Below are 18,767 nucleotides of genomic sequence, written 5' to 3'. Positions count from 1 at the left end.
GTGTTTTCATGGCTATGTCAGGATATATCAGAACTGCAGCTGTTTTCAAGTCTATCTAAAGACCCCAGTATCCCAAAATCACTACTATTCAGTACATAATTTACTTTATCCTGAATAAGGTCACAAAGCTATCTTCTTTCTATTATGTATGGGTGTATGGTGTATATTTAGGTGTGTAGTTACATTGGCCTATGCATATGCATGGAAAGGCTAGAGGCAGACATTGAGTGCTTTCTTATATTGTTCTCCACCTTATTTTTTTTTTAAAGTCTGTGTCTCTCACTAAACCCGGAGCTGACCATTTCTACTAGGCTGGCTGACCAGAAAGCACCTGTGATCCTCCTGTCTCCACACACTCAGTGCAGGGATTACAGGCACTTGACAACATCTAACATTTATGTGGGTTTGAGAGGTGTGAACATGGGCCCTCATGCTTACACAGCAAGCACTTTATACACTGAGTCATCTTTGTAGCCCCCACAAAGCTAATTTTCATGGGGTAATCTTCTCAAGGATATTTGTTCTTTTCTACAAGAACCACCCACTCACCTTAAGATTTGCCTCTATTAAAGAGAGTAATTTAAAGAGAAATAAAAGCTTTCTCTATCATTTGAGGGCATTAAAAGTATAGAAAGGAGTTAATGTAGCAGTGTGAGGCTTATTTTTTTATTTTTATTTTTTTTTAGAATACATTGCTTTCAAGGTTGATCCTCAGCTGGTATCTAAGAAATTACCAGTTTCCATAGGGAGCCTACTATGCAAAACAGTGAGAGTTGCATAGGGTCTTTTCAAATGTCAGTTTTTACTGCATACCTGCTTTCTTTCTTTGAGTTTAGAACTTCGGTGCATGTCAAATAGAAGTTGTTTACATGAGCAATAAAAATATTCTTTGCTAAATATTTTTATTACTTTTGAGGTTATAATTACATAATCATAATTACCCCCTTTCATTTCTTCCCTCTGATCCCTCCCATATACCATTCTTGCTCTTTTTTAAATTCATGCCCTCTTTTTTAATCCTTGTTATTCATATATATACACACATATATGTATATGTATATATTCCTAAATACAACTTGCTCAGTCTGTATAATGTTACTTTTAAGTATGTTTTCAACCGATTGATGTGCTCTTTCCCCCTAGAAGACTTCTTCCCCCACTCTCCAGTGTTCCTTAGTTGCTCATAGTTCTTTGTGTAAGGTAGATGTCTCGTAGTCATTCCACCTGCACTTTGGCATGTCTATTGTTGTTATCCTTGTTCAGAGATCCATGGGAAATTATTTCACATATATTGCCACAACTTCTCACTAAGTTGCTTAGCTCTGATGACAGGGACAGAGACGAGAAAGCTTGCCCACAAATTTACACTCAGGCACCTGTTCCCTTAGCTGACTTTGCTGTAGTAAATCACAGCCATGAGTATGAATATGCACTGAACTTGTGAGTCCTCCAGTGAATCACCAAACCTGGGGTAGTCTTTACAAGCTCTGGCACATCAGGGGAACTATCAAATGTCATAAGAGACAAAGAGCAGGAGGTCAGAAGCTCAATAGTTAATTTCTAGCATGCGGCTAGTGCTCACAGTGGGTAGGAAACCCTTCTTGATCATTCAGGTCTCAGATGCTTTTCATTTTAAATTTGGCCTCTAAATTCTGGGTTTGGGTTTGTGAATGGTAACAGGAGGACTAGGAAGGGCATACACCTTTGGTTAATCTTAACCCCATTTTGGCCCTAAGATGAAACAGATCATCTCATCCACCCAAATTCTATTAATATGGCCTCACTTCAATGCAAGTGACTAGGAAATGCTGTTTTTTTGATGTCTGTTCCTAGCGGCAATTTTTCTTTGTGGGAGGAAGGTATGCATTATTGATGACCGGTAGCAATTCTATAATAGACACTTGTTATGAGCTTACTGTGCCCCCTCTTCATATAAAGTGCTGTGGCTCAACATATAGAAATGAAATTGTTCTTGTGCATTCAAAAATTGACAGTAAAAGGGGACTTGGTCACCTCAAGATTAAAGAGACAAGAAGGCTCACTTTTTTCTGGCTAGTCTTTCCTGTCAGAGTTCTGCCTCTGTTTCTATAGTAACTTGTAGTCTTCTCATAGCACTTGTTAGTATGTATTTAAAAAAAAAAAACCATACTGTGCTCGTGTGTGTGTGTGTGTGTGTGTGTGTGTGTGTGCATAGAGGTTAGAGGTCAATGTCAGGTTCTCCTTCAATCACTCTCTACCTTTTTTGGTGTGGTTTGTTTTTGATAGAAGGTCTGTCTCGCCACGGAACTCTGGCTGTCTAGAACTTACTATGTAGACCAGGATGGCCTTGAATCCAAAGATATCTAAATGCTGGCCTGACTCAACTATTTATTTATTCATTTATTCATTTATTCTTTTTTCAATAATTTATTTGTTATTCACTTTACATCTTGATAGTACCCCCTCTCCAGTCCCACCTTTAAAAGTATCTCTCCCCAACTACCCCCTCCCTTTCTCTTCAGAGAAGGGGAAGCCTCCCTTGGGTTCCACCCCACCCTGGAACATCTAATCCCAACAGGAATAAGCACATACTCTCCTGCTGAGGCCCAATCATGCAGTCCCAGTAGAGGGAAGGGGATCCAATGGCAGATAACAGAGTCAAACACAGCCCCTGCTCCAATTGCTAGGATACCCACATGAAGACCAAGCTGCACATCTGCTACATATATGTAAGAGGCCTAGATCCAGCCCCTACATGCTCTTTGGTTGGTGGCTCAGTCTCTGTGAGCTCCTATGGGCCCAGTTTAGTTGATTCTATAGGTATTCTTGTAATGTCCTTGACACCTTTGTCTCACTCACTTCTACCCTCCACTCTTCTGCAAGACTCCCCAAGCTCCATCTGATGTTTGGCTGTGGGTCTCTACATCTGTTTCCATCAGCTGTTGAATGAACCTTCTCAGGAGACCATTATGCTAGGTTCCTATTAGTGATAACTGGGTATCACTAATAGTGTCAGAGCTTTGTTCTCTCATATAGGATGAGTCTCAAGTTGGGACAATCATTGCTGTTCCCTCAATCTATGCTCCATCTTTATTCCTGTGTATATTGTAGGCAAGACAAATTTTGGATTGCAGGTTTTATGGGTGTGTTGATCCCTCTCCCCTTCCACTGGAATTCCCATCTGGCTATGGGAATCGCCATATCCCCCACTGGTAGGAATCTCAACTAGGTTTTTATTTATTCTTTAAAATAGAATCTGTCATTGAATCTGGAGCTCACTAGACTAGCTAGCAAGACCCAGGGATCCTAAAGTTTATTTGTCTCCTGTGCTTGGATTACAGGCATTCATCATGCCCAGCTTTTATGAGGGTATGGGGGAGCCAATTTAAGTCCTCATGGCAAGCATTTTACCAACTAAATCATCTTCACAGTCCCCTAAGTTTCATTTTTAAGGTTGTAAATTTAATTATATATATTCCCACTGCCTTGTATGGAACCTATCTCTTCCCAGGTGTGCAGAAACAAATTCATAAATAATTAAATGACCAAAAGGGTGAGTGAGGCACACTGCAATCCTGGGCAGTAAGCATATATTCCTGAGCTATGCCTAAAAGTTGGGGAACTTCTCTGTAACTCAATTCTCAGGGGTAGAATAAGAAGAAAAGTACCATCTTTGTAGAGTTGCCAATGAAATTTCCTGAAATGAGAATGTGTATCCAGAACATAATCATGTAGTAGGCACAAAATAATCTTTATTATGAACACAAATCACAGCCAGTGGGATATCAATTTCAACTTCACTTACTAGAGATTTGTATGCTGTTAGACAAAAGTCATTAGGAAACCACAGAAACTACCAGAAGTAGTTAAATAATGTACATGGTGTACAGTGTTGGAGTGGGGGAAATTTGGTAAAACAATAGCTTCATTTTATTGTGGAGTCTGGGAGAGTGGAGGGTGCCAAGGACAAGCCTTGGCTTGGAGAGGGGTTCTGAGGAGGGGGTGTCTGGGAGCAGTGAAACAAACAACTTGAAGTCAAACTGAGGGTCAAGCTGATGGCCTATGTTTGGTTCAAGATAACTATCCAAACTTCTCTCTCTCTCTCTCTCTCTCTCTCTCTCTCTCTCTCTCTCTCTCTCTCTCTCTCTCTCTCTCTCTCTCTCTCTCTCTCTCTCTCTCTCTCCCTCTTGTTCTTTCTCTCTCCTTTCCTCTCTCTCTCTCCCTTTGTGTGTCTGTGTGTGTTTTGCTCGAGATAGCTTTTTCTTGCTATTCTAAAAACACTCTGGATAGCTCATCACTTGCAGAGCAAAAGCCCAGTATTTATATAAATTCAGCCATTACCCCACGTTCCCTTTTGATTATCCCATAAATTAGCTTCCTATGACCCCAGCCCCTTGATTCTTAGAAAGAGATAGCAAGTACAAGCACAGACAATAAGATAGATGGGTGTGACCCCACCCTAAAATACCATTCCTGCCATTGCTTGGGCCTGGATCTAAACTCCTTCTGTCTCAGGCTGACCTTAAACCCAGGAATCTGCCTGCCTCTGTCAGCATAAATAAAAAAACTTAGCTAGGTAGGATCTTGACCTACTATTACCATTCCCTAAATCTCCTTGCTTAGTATCTTTCTGACAAGCTGGCTCGTAGTGCAGTTGCCTCTGTTTTACCAGGTCTGAGAAGCCCCTGGAGATGCAGTAATTCATATTGCATCCTTATATTTTTGAACTCATGTTTTCATAGTTCTTTCCCATGGCCTTAAGAGCTGTCCTTAAGGTCTCAGTGTTCACCTTTTTGCTGAGACATTAGACACACCCTCACCGCCAGGACTCATGCTGTCTCTGGTTATCATGGAGCCATTAACCTTGGCAGAGAGGACATTCTGAAGGAGGACCATAAAGTGATGTGTGTGTGTGTGTCCTGCTGGCTGTGTTCTGGGGCAGGAACCATATCACACTGTCTCTGCCATGGTCTGGCAAGATTCAGTGGGGTAGGGGGCTGAGGAAGAGTGACAGAGAGAGGGAGATAGGGAGAGAGGACTGGAACAAGAACAAACACATAGGATGCTAGATTTGTGGTTCTTAAGATGGAGCTGGTTCTCTCAAGACTTCATGATTCAGTCTGGCTGCTTCACTCTTACTTACCCACTGAGAATGTTTTGAGAATATCCACTTGGAGCCAGGCACTGGGGATGAAAATAATGAACAAGAAAACAAACTATTCTTTCATGGAGCCTGCATTCTGTTTGCAAAGGATAGAAGTAAGCAATATCATATGAACACAATGAAAAATCAGATCTTAGCTGTATCCAGGGTAGTTACTCTTTCTTCAAGGTCTGTGGTCTCTAGTAAATGTTTATTAAAGCGAGATAGGCTGACCAACTCTGGTGGTGCATTTGGTCTTGGTTATGAGTTATCTTGTAATTATGAATATGTACACACAGAGAGACTGGGTAGCCACAATTTCTTCTCATAGACCCCTTCTGATCAGATTTTTCTCAGTTTAATAATTATGTAAATGTTTCAATAAAAAAGCAATGGAAATCTTTGGGGGTTTTTCCTAAAGTACATAAAAGCGGATCACTAATGTAAATGTTGTTCTTCTCTGGCTGAAGAAAGGGTGGCCACCTGCTTTACCTCTACCAAGCACCTTGAAATGACACCCAAACTCCAAAGAAGTCAAGAGAATAAGGCCACAGTTGCAAAGCTTAGGTAAGCATTAGTAGGACTCTGCTCATGTTGTTAGAGTCTGGTTCTGTAGACCAACACAACTCACCAAGGCTAACGCAGATAAGTTTCAAAGTGTGTGGTTGGAATCCTCAAGGAGAACATATCTTAAATCCCACAGGAGCCTTGTTCTAAACTATTATCACTGAGAACATTTCAAGTGGGTATTGACCAGCCTCTTGATTTTCCCATCTCTTAGCTCACTCTTCACCAGTGATCTTTTCCTCTTACCTCAGTCACAATTTTTCTTCACCAAACTCTTGACCTTGTTGTCAACAACAAAAAAATCCAATTCTGCTCCATCCAGTTCATCAAGTTTTGGAAATACTCCCACTCCCTTGAACTTCTCTCCTGTGACATAACAAGTGAAACCCAGCTCTTGCTGATCAATCCATCTCATCCTTGCATTCATTCTGATGAACACAGCTGATGAAAATCAGAATTTTAATCAAATATGACATGCCTTGCCTCTTGGCCAGGTAGACTACTTGCTTCACTGTTCTAAAAAATAATTCACAACTTCTCAGTCTGCAAACCTCCCATGTTTCCTTTCTTGTCTAACTTAGCACCACTATTTGGGGCCCTTGATTTGTTCTTGGCTGAGAACGTAGATGCTACCTTCTCACCACTGCACTGTGGTAGCATTTCATTCTCTTATCACTATAGCCATGAAGCTGTCTCCATCTTCCCTTTCTGTCTCTGATGGAACATCCATCTCTGTGAGATACCCTCTCCAAGGATTGATCATTTATTACCTTTATTTCTGGAGCTTCGCTTTGGGTTTCTCTGTCAGTCGGTCTCACTTTACTCAGAGATATATTCTAGACTCCCCTAAAGCAAACAGCAGCAACTGCCATAATTTTTGGTTTGGTAGCCCTTGTCTCTAGCTCAGACTCCCTCTTCTGAGCTCTTGCCTTGGTGCCTTCTGCTTCAGGATGTCTAGAGGCATATCAAATACTGCTGAACACAATCTCTAATTTTCTTCACCATACCCATGCTTTCTTCAGTTTTTGTTTATTACATTATTATACTATTTATTATTATCATTATTATTATTATCATCATCATCAACATCATTATTATTATGCAGCAGAATCTCACTATGTAGCCCTGGATAATCTGGGACTCATTATGTAGACCAGGCTGGCCTCAAACTGACTGAGATCTTCCTTCCCACAGGTTTTTTTAAGTTTCAGTAAACAGCTACCTCTTTCCCACATCAATCTCCCAGGCATCATTCTCAGTTTGTGGGCTTTGTACTGGGTGCTAAGTCCCATTCTATACTCGGCATACCAAGCATCCCCTGCCTTCCTTTTGAATTAGAAATAGAGTGGACAGATATCCCTGCCTCGTTCCTGATCTTCTGAGGAAAGTGTTCAGTCTTTGTTTTTGAGTATGATTATTAACTAAGGATTTTTATGTGCTCTGTCAAGTTGCAGAGTTTCCCTTCAATCTATAGTTTGCTGTGTATTTTCTTTTTTTAATCATAAAAAGATGCTGAGTTTTCCATGTAGGGTGTGGTGGCACATGTCTTTAACCCCAGCACTCAGGACGCAGAGGCAGGCTGCTCTCTGAGTTCAAGGCCACTCTGGTCTACAAAGTGAGTTCCAGGACAGTCAAGTCCTGTCAGAAACCTGTCAGGCAGGGGTTGGGGAATGGCAGTACTGGGTTTTCTCAAATGTTTTTCCTGTACCTATTAAGTATATTGATGGATCCAATCCTCTAAGATTTTACTGGATTTTTTTTTTCATCCCAGATCATTGTTTTTTTAACAAAGAGATCACATCACTTCTTTCTTTTCAAACCCTTCCCTAGATTCCTACTGTACTCAGGAGATCCTTTACAGAGTTACACCAAAGATTCTCTCCCAAATCTTTGTACATTGTTACTCTTTAACCTTGGTTCCACTCCCTGCCTGCTTTACTTCCCAGCTTTCTTACTGGCTTCTCTTGGGAACCATTCCCAATATGTCATCATTACCACCTTGAAAATCCATCTTGAAAATCCTTTTCTCGGGTACAGCGCATGGGAAAAGGACCTTGGTGTCAAGATGAAACATCTTTGGTCACAGTCAGCACCAGGTCCCAGGCACCACCTCCTTGCCCTAACTGTGCTCTGTCCACTGTCCTGCAGGTGATTTATGCCCTCAATACCCGCCAGGATGAGGTAGAGGCCAATGCAGAGTCACTACGGGAAGCCCACCAGGAGGATCTCCAGGACACAGAGGCTGAAACCAGGACCAGGCTCCTGCAGGAACAGAGCCTCACCAGTGAAGATGCAGAGGCCCTTCTGAAGCGCATCCAGACCCTAGAAAATGCCCTGGAGCTGCAGAAGAGGCTGACACAGGAGGCCCTGGCTGAGTCAGCCTCCTGTAAACTGGAGACCAAAGAGAGAGAACTGCGGGTAGAGGCTGAGCATGCCGAACGAGTCCTGATACTTTCCAAGGAGATGCTGGAGCTCAAAGCTGATTATGAGAAGAGGCTCCAGCTGCTGACTAGCCATGAGGGTCCCCAGTGGGGCCAGCTATCCCAGGAGAGCCCTGATGCCACAGCAGAGTCTAGCCAGAGACCGGAAATGCACCAGGTCCTGCTGGAGGTAGAGCGATTGCGAGCTGAGAATAAGCAGCTAAGCCAGGATTACGCCCGCAAGGCGGAGGAGCTACAGGCCACCTATGAGAGGGAAAATGAGGCCATTCGTCAGGCCATGCAGCAGTCAGTCAGCGAGGCCCTATGGCAGTGGCAGGAAAAAGAGTCTGGTCTTCGAAAGAACTTCCAGGTCCAGGAGTCAGCCCTGCAGGCTCAGGTCAGGAAGCTGGAAGGGGACCTGGAGCACAGAGGGCGCAAGATAAGTGACCTGAAGAAGTATGCCCAGAAGTTGAAAGAAAGGATCCAGGTAAAGCCAAGGGGATATCCTCCCCAAGGGGATAATAGGCAAAGGTGCTACTTCTAACACCCACCACTAGCCAGGCACTATGCTAAGCGCCCCACTCCCACCAAGGTCAGTATTATTTCTGGCATCAGTACTCCCACAGTCATTCAACAAGTGTTTATTGAATACTTATTTTGGGCTAGGGTTAGGTTTATGGTTAGGGGGTGAGCGGTGAGCTAGACTGTCCCTAGCCTCGGAGAACACAAAGCCCTACAGGTTATACAGATGAGAAGATTTCCCTGAGGGACTTAATGCCTGGCCCAGGTGTCAAAAAGAAAAAGTTTCAACTCTGGCTAGTCTAATTCTAAATTGTTTTAATCTTCTGTGCTCGTTCTGTAATAACTTGACTCTCCTACAACCCTTAGGATGTTTGAGTTTAAGAGAGAGCTTTTGTAAGCTCCACAGAAGTACAGAACCCTATCTCTCAAAGCTACAGTTAGCATTTGTAACACTGTCCAAGTACTATATACTTTATATTAGCCTGTCCCAGCTGGAGAAGGGTTAAATAACTTCCCCAGGGCCATACTGCCATTAGTGAGTAGCAACTGCTGATCCTCCCCCACCAGCTGCTAATTCTAGAGCCTCATGACCCCTGCTATGCGCTTTCAGCCACCCCCTACCTTCCCCCTCTCCCCCCAGACAGGGTTTCTCTGTGTAGCCCTGGCTGTCCTGGAACTCACTCTGTAGACCAGGCTGGCCTCGAACTCAGAAATCCTCCTGTCTCTGCCTCCCAAGTGCTGGGATTAAAAGTGTGTGCCACCACTGCCCAGCTCAGCCACCCTTCTAAGCTAATGGCCGTTCTGTGCACTCAGCATATCCATCCAGAAAAGTAAGATCTTCCCTCTGTTTAGGATCTGGACGTGCAGCTAAGGGAGGCTCGGCAGGAGAACTCGGAGTTGAAGAGCACAGCAAGAAAACTTGGCGAGAAGTTAGCTATTGCCAAAGATAGACTGATGTTACAGGAGTGTCACGTGACACAGAAAACCGGTGAGAGCCCCCCCCCCAATTCATTCATTTAAGATGCAGGATTAGATCAATAGGAGGAGAGGAGCTCGGCCCTGTGAAGGTTCTGTGCCCCAGTGTAGGGGAATGCCAGGGCCAGAAAGTGGGAGAGGGCGGGGTGGCAGGCATGGGGAAGTGGGAGGCAACAGGGGTTTGTTTTTGTTGTTTTTGTTTGTTTCTTTGTTTTTTGGAGGGGAAACTGGGAATGGAGAAATTTACATGTAAATAAAGAAAATATCTAAAAGAAAAAAAAAAAGATGCAGGATTAGCAGCCAGGTTTGGTCTGGCTCCCAGGAATACTCTGAAGACCAAGGGAGCAGAAACAGGGCCATTGCGTCTGACCTGCTGGGTAGATGACTCAAAGGTGTCCTAGGTACTGATGAACCAACACCAGCTCCTCACCTGGAGCCACACAGACCCAATATCTAAAATTTTGATGCAAAGGGGCTCCTTACCCTCATATTGCTCTCCACAGTGATTGGACTCCCACTTTTTCTTCTTCACGACTGATTGAGAGTTTGTATTTTAACTTGCATCTGTCTCTGTTCCATTCCTGGGTCTTCCCAATAATTTTGTGAAACAGGTGTTTGTCATGCTCCCATATTACAGAAGATGAAGCGAGGCAGAGAGGCTCAATGACTGACTGAAGGTCAGCTATGGTCTGGTGGTAAAAGCTCGTGTTTAGATGTAAAGATCTCTGACTGACTCTAAGTGTCTTTCACTAGGATTCCACAACAAAAATGTTCTGGAACGCTTGAGCTACTGAAGGCTTGGTGGGAAAGGCAGGAAATATGGGCTCTGCCTTTGGGAAGCTGGAGAGATTGTTCCACTGCTGCCTGCACATGCCGTGGGGTAGGGATGTGACCCAGGAAGCAGAGGGCCAAGGTGTCTGGGAAAAAGAGCAAAAACCTCTAGGTGGAAGGGTGAAGAAGAGAGGTTTTTTTAGGGAACAGAGGAGTGATGAGGGTTTAGAAGACTGATCTTTGGAAATAGGGTACAGGGGACAGAGAAAGGAAAAAAGATAGCAGTTATAGTTTATCTATTATCTCTCCCCCTTAAAATTTCCATAAATAATTATAAAAACTATTCCATAAGTATACATAGTATATGTATACTTATGAATAGATACTCCAGTATGGAGAGCATGTTCAACTCTTTTAACTCATAGAGAATGAACTAACATTTTTTATTCAGGAAAGGTGAATGTGGCCATTATTTACACTCGGGACACTGTTTTTAATAAAGACAAAATTGAGCACAACTGAGCATAGAGGACACCGTTGAGCACACTTGAGGGCTATAGACCTTCTAGCAGGCACTACATAAAGACTCCTTTATGTAGTAAAGCCAGATGTAGGTAAGCAAGACGGTGAATTAGCATACCTGACTGACTTCAGCAGGGCTTTGACATGAACATCTCAATTGATCTTGAAACTTACACTCGCAGATGACGTGAAGACTGAGGATGGAGTTCTGGGGAAAAGAGATGACCTGGAAGCCTGCAGTCTCCACCCTCAGCAGGAACAAGGCTTTCCCAAGTTGTGTCACTGCGGGAATGGAGGCCCAGAAACACAGGTAGTGTCTGGTGAACACGGAAGGTGTTGTCACAGGAGGTTGGCATGAGCTTCAGGTAGAGGTCCTCCCCTTAACCACAGTAGAGCTATTTGGAACCTCAAGCCCCACTATTCAAGGGTAAACAGAGCAAGATCAGAGGTTTCACCAGTCTCTCCCTCACCCTCACCCTCACCCTCTCCCTTCCCCCTTCTCTGTCTCTCTCTCTCTGTTTATGTCTCTCTCTGTCTCTCTGTCTCTGTCTCTCTCCCTTTCTTTCCTTTTCTATGTAAGGATGCTTTACCTGTGTTTATGTTTATGTCTGTATACTACTTGCATGCCAAATACCTACCGAGTCCAGAAAAGGGCATTGGGTCTCCTAAAACTGGAGTTACAGATGATTGTGGACATCATGTAGATACAGGGAATCAAACCTGGGTCCTCTGGAAAGGTAGCTACTGCACTGAGCCATCTCTCCAGCTCCCACCACCACTACCACCCCCTACCCCCATACACCCCACCGGTTTCTTTCCAGGTCATTCAAATTTAAGAGAACAAGAATGCAGCAGAATTTTCCCAAGTTTGTATTTATCAAAGGATATCGCCATTGCTTAGCTCTATTTCCACTTAAAACAAGCAATGTGTTCCTTAGAAACTATAGTGTGTGCTAGAATATCCGACCCTGTGACAGCTACAGTATTGTACAGATCTCTTTTCCAATGCTATACACAGTGAAATCTTTCACAAATATCAAATATATATAGTCTTATAAAATGCTTCACACCTCCTGATACTTGCTATAAATCAGAATATAAATGTGTAAAAGAGAAATGGACCTCATTTCTCCCCAGCAGTCCGCTTATGAAGTTTTATTTCCCTTAAAAGACCAAGAAAGAGTCAAGTGGTGAAATAGAACACATGAAGCAGCAATATGAGGAAGACCTTCGTAAAGTCAGACATCAGACTGAAGAGGAGAAGCAGCAGCTCCGAGAGCAGCTGGGGAAGCGCCTGGAAGACTTGGTGAAGAAGCACACCATGGAAATGAAGTCCGTGCGCTCCACTGTGGAGGTGGAAAGAAAGAAGCTGAAAGTGAGCCATGTTTGCAGAAACCGTTCTGGGGGTTTGCTTTCTCTCACCTCCTTCGCCTTTCCCTTGCCTCTTTTGTTACCCAAATATTTACTGTGCTCCTACTCTGTTAATATCTTGACTAGTTCTCTTATGACAGGTAAAGAGAATAGTCACTGCTTACAGGGATTGTTATTATATATATTTTATAATTATAATATATATTGCATAATATGTATGTATTATATGTTATATCATATATAGATTACATATTATATAGATTATTATAGAGTCTCTTGAGGGGCAATAATAGGAAATACCTGACAGAGGAGCACACTAGCTTCTGGGGAGCAGGATTTATCATGTGACATTTTACTTCAGGAAATTCAACTCACCTTACAGGACAAAACCAGAGAAACTCCACTAGCTGAAAACTCAGGGCTAGACCCGAATTCTGACTCTGTTGCCCACCAGAAGTTATTTACCTGCCCCCTCCCACCTATTCTCAGAAATTCTGCATATAAGAAATATCCATAAAATGGATAGTTAGTGATAATAGCACCTCTTTTGAGGATTAAAGAAGGGAATCCTATGGAGAAGCAGAGCGTCTGCTAGCGGCCTGCCTCAGTGTCCGTGTGCTGATCTCACACAGATGAGACACCTTTCCACAGAAAATGCATGCGAAGGAGCCTCCTCTCTCCTCTTAGCTGGGAAAAGCATGTCACATGCATGAGGACTGTAGAAAACAGTACTCAGAACTCAGAAAGCTGACGCAGGAGGATCATGAGTTCAAGGCCAAACTAGGTTTTACATGGAAACTCAGCATCAAAAAATAAATAAATAAAAAATAAAAATAAAGGATGTGATATAAATCAATATTACTATGAACATGGATAAAGATGTCATTTGGTTATGAGATAAATGTCTTTGTGATTTGAGAAGTACCAGTGTTGACTGTTCACTGAAAAACAATCAGATATCACTGTAGGTCAGTGCTATGCATTAGTTAAAACAATTAAGTATTCAATAGATAGATAGATAGATAGATAGATAGATAGATAGATAGATAGATAGATAGATAGATAGTGATAGAGATATACATACACACACATATATAAAATAAATAAATAAGACCATGTGAAACACCAATACTATCCCTGGGCCTAGGCTCTGGCTCTTCCACAAGCTCTGTGACTGGGAACCTTAACTTCTCTGAAGGCTGAATTCTAAAACAGTGTTTGTTGTGCACATTTCAATACAATGTTACATGTGACTCTTTTGCTGGGTGTATAGTGTGCAGACAAAGTTCAACAGATAGCAGCTAGTGCTAATTGCCATGTGTTTTGGACAGCTTGTGAAATTAAAAAAATTTATTATAATGAACTTATTATATTTTATATTGAGTGCTCAAAACCACATTGAATCTTTCCAATGTTAGACAGTAAGAAACTGAATCTAGAGATGAATCAGTGCATCTTTCAGTCAGCTAGTAGGTACAAGGGCTTCCAGTCAAACCCAGCAACCTGTCACTAAAGCCTGTGACTCCCTGCCTTCCTAAGGAGAAGACAGTCATCTGAAAGGATTTTTCATCTGAGCTTCTGTGGGCTGTACATATCCAGTCTTCAGACACATAGACTACCACTCCATCCTGGGCTGCATCATCAGGAGGCACAATCACTTTTTCAAGCTGCAGGTTGCCCTGGTAACCTGATGGGAAAATCTGACTCTCAGTGTGCACATCTTGTTTCAACCTTAATCAGGTCACAAGTCCATCTGGGAAATATGTCACATAAAAATAAACCACATTTAGTTCCTGGCATTGTTTTACTTCTTGTTCATATTTGAACTGGGGAATACAGACACTATCAAAGAGGCAACATGGGTTAGGGAGAGGCAAAGCCTTGAAGAGGCCTCCAGGGTTTACGTGCTAAAAATAGACACAGTTGTCCCGGCAGCATTAACATTGCTTTATTTCTTTGAGCCTTTGGAGTGGGTAGAGTGCACATCCTAAATACTACCCTTACCTAAAGGAGCAAATGACAGGATATGGGCTAGATTGGCCTGGAAGACGGAATATCTGTCCTGGTCACAAGACTAAAGGGCATTCTCATGCTACCTTGCCAGATAGAACTTAGTGCAGGTCCTGTAATTAACATTTGCACACAGTGGTTGTTTGGGAAGGAATGGAAACAGATGTACGGAGCTCTCCCAAGATCTGCTAAACATGTCTACATTTCTCCTCTCATTTGTACCAGTTAAGATTCCTCCTGAGGCTCATAGGTCCTTCAGACAGTTTAGTAGGAATTAAATATAGGGTAATAGGTACTTTTCTGTAAGTTCAAGGGAATGCCCTTGGCAGCTACTACACAAGTGTTAATGTGCCAAATCCACTGAACAACATAAGTGATATAGCTGTGTTCCATGTGCATGCTGTTTGACTATCTAATTTATAATACGTAAATATACAGCATTTATATTTTATTTAATGCTTAAGCCTACTACCTTGACATTTTTAGCTTTCTATCAATTTGTTCACTGTCCCCACTTTTACTGTTTATTTTTGACACATGGAAGTATTTTTGGTATTTATTTTATCTCTACTTTCGACTTCTTATGCCTTTTTTTTTTTTTTTTTTTTTTTTTTTTTTTTTTTTTTTTTTTTTTTTTTGCTGGTGGAGATCTCATGTTTGCACTAAGAATAATAATATGCATCTTTAAGTTTATCACAGGCTTTTTCAAATGATATATTTTCTAATGTATGAAAACCTTATAATAATATTTTCCATTTCTTCTTCCCTGTCCTCTGCATGTTTTCTCTTATACAGTTTTCTTTACACTATAAATCCTATGGTGCATTACTTTTGTATTGCAATAAGTTTTTGTGACAGGGTCTCACTTTGTCATCTTGGCTGCCCTGGAATTTGTGATGTGGACCAGGCTAGTCTTAAACTCACAGAGATCTGCCTTCCTCTGCCTCTCAAGGGCTGTAATTAAAGGTGTGTGCTGCCATGCCTGGCCTTCAGAGGACATAAGCTCTCAGACTCCCTTGAGCTAGAGTTACAGGCAATGGTGAGGCTTTCAGTGAAGGTTCTGAGAACTGAATGCTGGTGCTTCGTAAGAGCAATATGTGCTTGAACCTCTGAGCTGTCTCTTTAGCCCATTTATAAGTATGTTTTTGATATTTAGTGTGTGTGTGCTTGCCTGTGTACACCTGTATTATCCTAGGAATGAAGCCTAGGGCCCAGCACACGCTCACTCTACCACTGAGTTGAATCCCTAGTTTTATTTTCACTCTCTCTCTAGAAATAGCATCTCAGTTTGTTGCCAGGCTGGTTTTGATTTCACTCGTAGCCAAGAAGAGCCTTGAATTTGTGGTCAAGAGATTTGACCCCTTGACTTTGGATCAAAATAGACCTCTTTTCTTTATAACTTAGTCATTGGCACTGTATTATTAGCAACAAAAAGCAGACTTGGGACAGAGTGGCTCCTCCATCTATCTGTCTTCCCCTTCCTCCATGCCTGCCTTTCCCACCCTTGTTTATTTGAAGTGAAGGAGGTCTGGCCATGTAGCCCAGGCTGCCCTCTAACTCCTGCCTTAGCTTCCTATGATTTCAGGCATGCACCACAACTCCCAGCTGTTTCTTTCCTTAAATTGCCAATAACCGTGGACATTGTAGACAAAAATGCATGAAAAAAGACTCAGTCTTGTTTGTGTCCTGCTCCTGTTAGCTGTGGGATTTGCTCCCTGTAAAACCTACTGCTGGGTATATAAGAGTTCTGTGGAAATTGAATTCAGGAAAGCACTCGGAAGATAACAAATCCCTAGTGCATGGAACCCTCTTCTCAGGGCTGATGTGACTCACATATTTGAAACCATTGGTCTATTCACTTGTATATTTTACCTTGAGGTTGCTTTCCATCTCTACTTGAGGAGGGAGAAGATGCATGCTTCTGTTAAAATCCCCCAAGGTCACTTTAAGCTGAGCAGAGCTGAGCATATTGCTTTATGCCCTCCTGCCCTCTGTGCCCTGGTGACTCAGCTTTTTCCTCACAGTAGCCCACATGACCCTGAATCTATGAGGAAGTTTACTAATGCTAAAAGTTACTGCTGATATCAGTTGACATCTCCACCTGTAGGGGTTTTAGTTTTCACTCTAGGGCCATCTGTCAAGGCATTGCTGAAACTATGATTGATTATATGTGCCAGAAAGCTATGCTGCATAACATTAAAAAGTGCTTTATGCCCAAAGTCATTACAGCTGAGTGTTTTCACTGGCTCTTTCAGTGTGAGTGGTGTCTTGGCAGACTAAGTTTCCAGACCAGTAAGCATGATAAACTGGAATTTGTTCAATAAAAGCTTCTGTGAATTAGAAGCTAATTAGTGAAATTATTATTATGAGAGAAAGAGAGAAGGAGGGAGAGAGAAGAGAGAAGAAAGAGAGAGAGAGAGAATGTTTTGCTAAGGAATTTAGATGGTACCTTAGTTTATTTCAACTTATTTAGTAACAAAGGATAATTTATATATTGTCCTTAAGAAGCAAACACTCCCAAACAGGAAATCCCAAAGACGATAGCATGGGTTGACTGAAGAGAGACCATATGCCAAGCTGCCATATCATTCAGCCTTAATAATCTAGTTACAAGTTCTTCTAGTCTTTAAAAAAAATGATTAACTCCCAAGGGACAGTGCCAAGGGCTAGTTCAGGGCCACTGGCTAGTCTAGTCTAGACTTGGTCCTACAGAGATGCCATGCAGGTGATCAGTAGCACATGCATTTAGGCATTCAAATCAGAAACCTGGGAATCAAAAGGGACTTCTCTCTACCCCTCATACTCAACATACACAAGTATGTGAATTCTGTTCTATTCTGACGACGCCAGAATACTTGCATATCCTTCTGTGTCCTCATGGTTCCAGGTGGACCTAGCCAACCTCTGTGATTTGATGGACCATATCATAGTCTGCCTGCTTCCATCTGCCTCACCTCATATCATTCAGTCCATTCTAGTGGGATCTTGTGCCTGTTCAGCCTTGGCTGCCAGCTATTCACAGCTCCCTGCCGTCATAGCAGTGAGCTTCGAGTTCCGTCCCATAGTTCTTTAAATCCTGCAGAGACACACTTCTGTTTGCTTCTCCTACCTCTGTCCACTCTGCCCTCTAGGCTTTTTATCTTTCATGGTCTCTGTGTTTCTTCTCTTTGGGCCTTTGTGCATCCATTTCCCTTGATGGAGAACAGTCTCCTTCTCCTTCTTGAATCTGCCCTCCTAGTCCTCACTGATCGTAGTCATCCTGGCTTGAATGCTTATCTTCCCTCAAGCCTTACCTGCCTGGCTCTGTGATGCTGGGGACACACACACACACACACACACATACACACACACACACCTATCCCCATATTACAGTTTATCAGAAGATAACATTTGTAACTGCTATTCACTGTGTTCCCCCACTATACTGCCTGGTTCTCTACTACCTGGACGTGTTGCAGCCAGTTCAGACTTGCTCAGGAGGCAGTTGTCACACCTCTTTCCAGTTTCATACATCACTGTAACAAGTAGACACTGGCCACAGTCAAAGTAGCTGTTGAGTTACTCTTGTTCTGTTTGGGTAAATGGATAAATGACAGTGTTCTCTTCTGACACCCAGAGTTGCCCCAGGACAGACCTCTGTCTACAGGTTCCAGGGTTCTTTGTCTCTCCTGTAAAAAGGCAGCTCTAGTGGGTGCAGCTTCTCTACCCTGCTTTGGCCAGGCCCACGTATTCTTTCAGCTTCTCTTTAGCAGAAATGAGAAATGCTCCAGACAAGCAGGTACCTGAATTAAGAGCCATATTCCCCATGAGAAGTCATCAGAGATGCACCAACCAATCCATGGTTGTGCATGGTTCCAAGCTTGTCATGTCCACTTACTGCAGAAATGACCTCGTGTAAGTCCTTGCACATCTCACAAATGGTGATTACTTGGTAAACGTCAGCCACATTTATTACGCCATTCACTCTGTTAGACCAGAGAGGCCCATAACCAGCAGAGAATTTCTGCTCCCCACATTCCTTTCAAATACTACACCCTCATATTTACAGGAAAGGCTGGAAGGATCCAGGGCTTGGGTTGGACCTCTTAGACTTGTTCTAATTTTATTCAGTGTTTAGTAGGGGTCTATGCGTGTATGAGGGCAGAGGCCAGAAGAGGGTGTCAGATCCCCTGGGACTGAAGTTACAGAAAGTTGTGAGCCACCATGTGGGTGCTAGAAATCGAACTGAGGTCTTCTTCAAGAACATCCAGTGTTCTTACTCAATGAGCCATCTCCTTTCAATTAGCCATATCAGCCTATATTCCAAACAAGTCCACATGGCTAACCTCCCATCCAGCCACATTGTCACCATGGGCCTACCTGCCTCCCAGTCTCACTCAAAAGCCGCCTATTCTTATGGCAATTTCTTTGGCCAAAGTACCCAACATTGCATCCTCCCTCTAACCATGTTCAGCCTCTTTTCTTCTCTATTATTTCTCTGTCTTGCA

The 18,767-nt window shown here is 42.7% G+C and overlaps 1 protein-coding gene across 3 annotated transcripts in view; it reads left to right on the top strand.

Annotated features, from left to right (window-relative positions):
• Window positions 1–18,767, top strand: part of Fam184b (family with sequence similarity 184 member B) — a 114,222-nt gene that overhangs the window by 52,942 nt on the left and 42,513 nt on the right. For all 3 annotated transcript variants that reach the window (XM_031342175.1, XM_031342176.1, XM_031342177.1), the window contains exons 2-5: window positions 7,838–8,596; window positions 9,484–9,619; window positions 11,082–11,209; window positions 12,071–12,274. In XM_031342175.1, the coding sequence (XP_031198035.1) occupies window positions 7,838–8,596; window positions 9,484–9,619; window positions 11,082–11,209; window positions 12,071–12,274 (1,227 nt within the window). The remainder of the gene's footprint in view (window positions 1–7,837; window positions 8,597–9,483; window positions 9,620–11,081; window positions 11,210–12,070; window positions 12,275–18,767) is intronic.

Source organism: Mastomys coucha, unplaced genomic scaffold (assembly GCF_008632895.1).
Source record: "Mastomys coucha isolate ucsf_1 unplaced genomic scaffold, UCSF_Mcou_1 pScaffold22, whole genome shotgun sequence".
NCBI classification, from domain to species: domain Eukaryota; kingdom Metazoa; phylum Chordata; class Mammalia; order Rodentia; family Muridae; genus Mastomys; species Mastomys coucha.
Note: the sequence above shows the minus strand (reverse complement) of the source record. Positions and strands in the feature narration are given on the sequence as shown.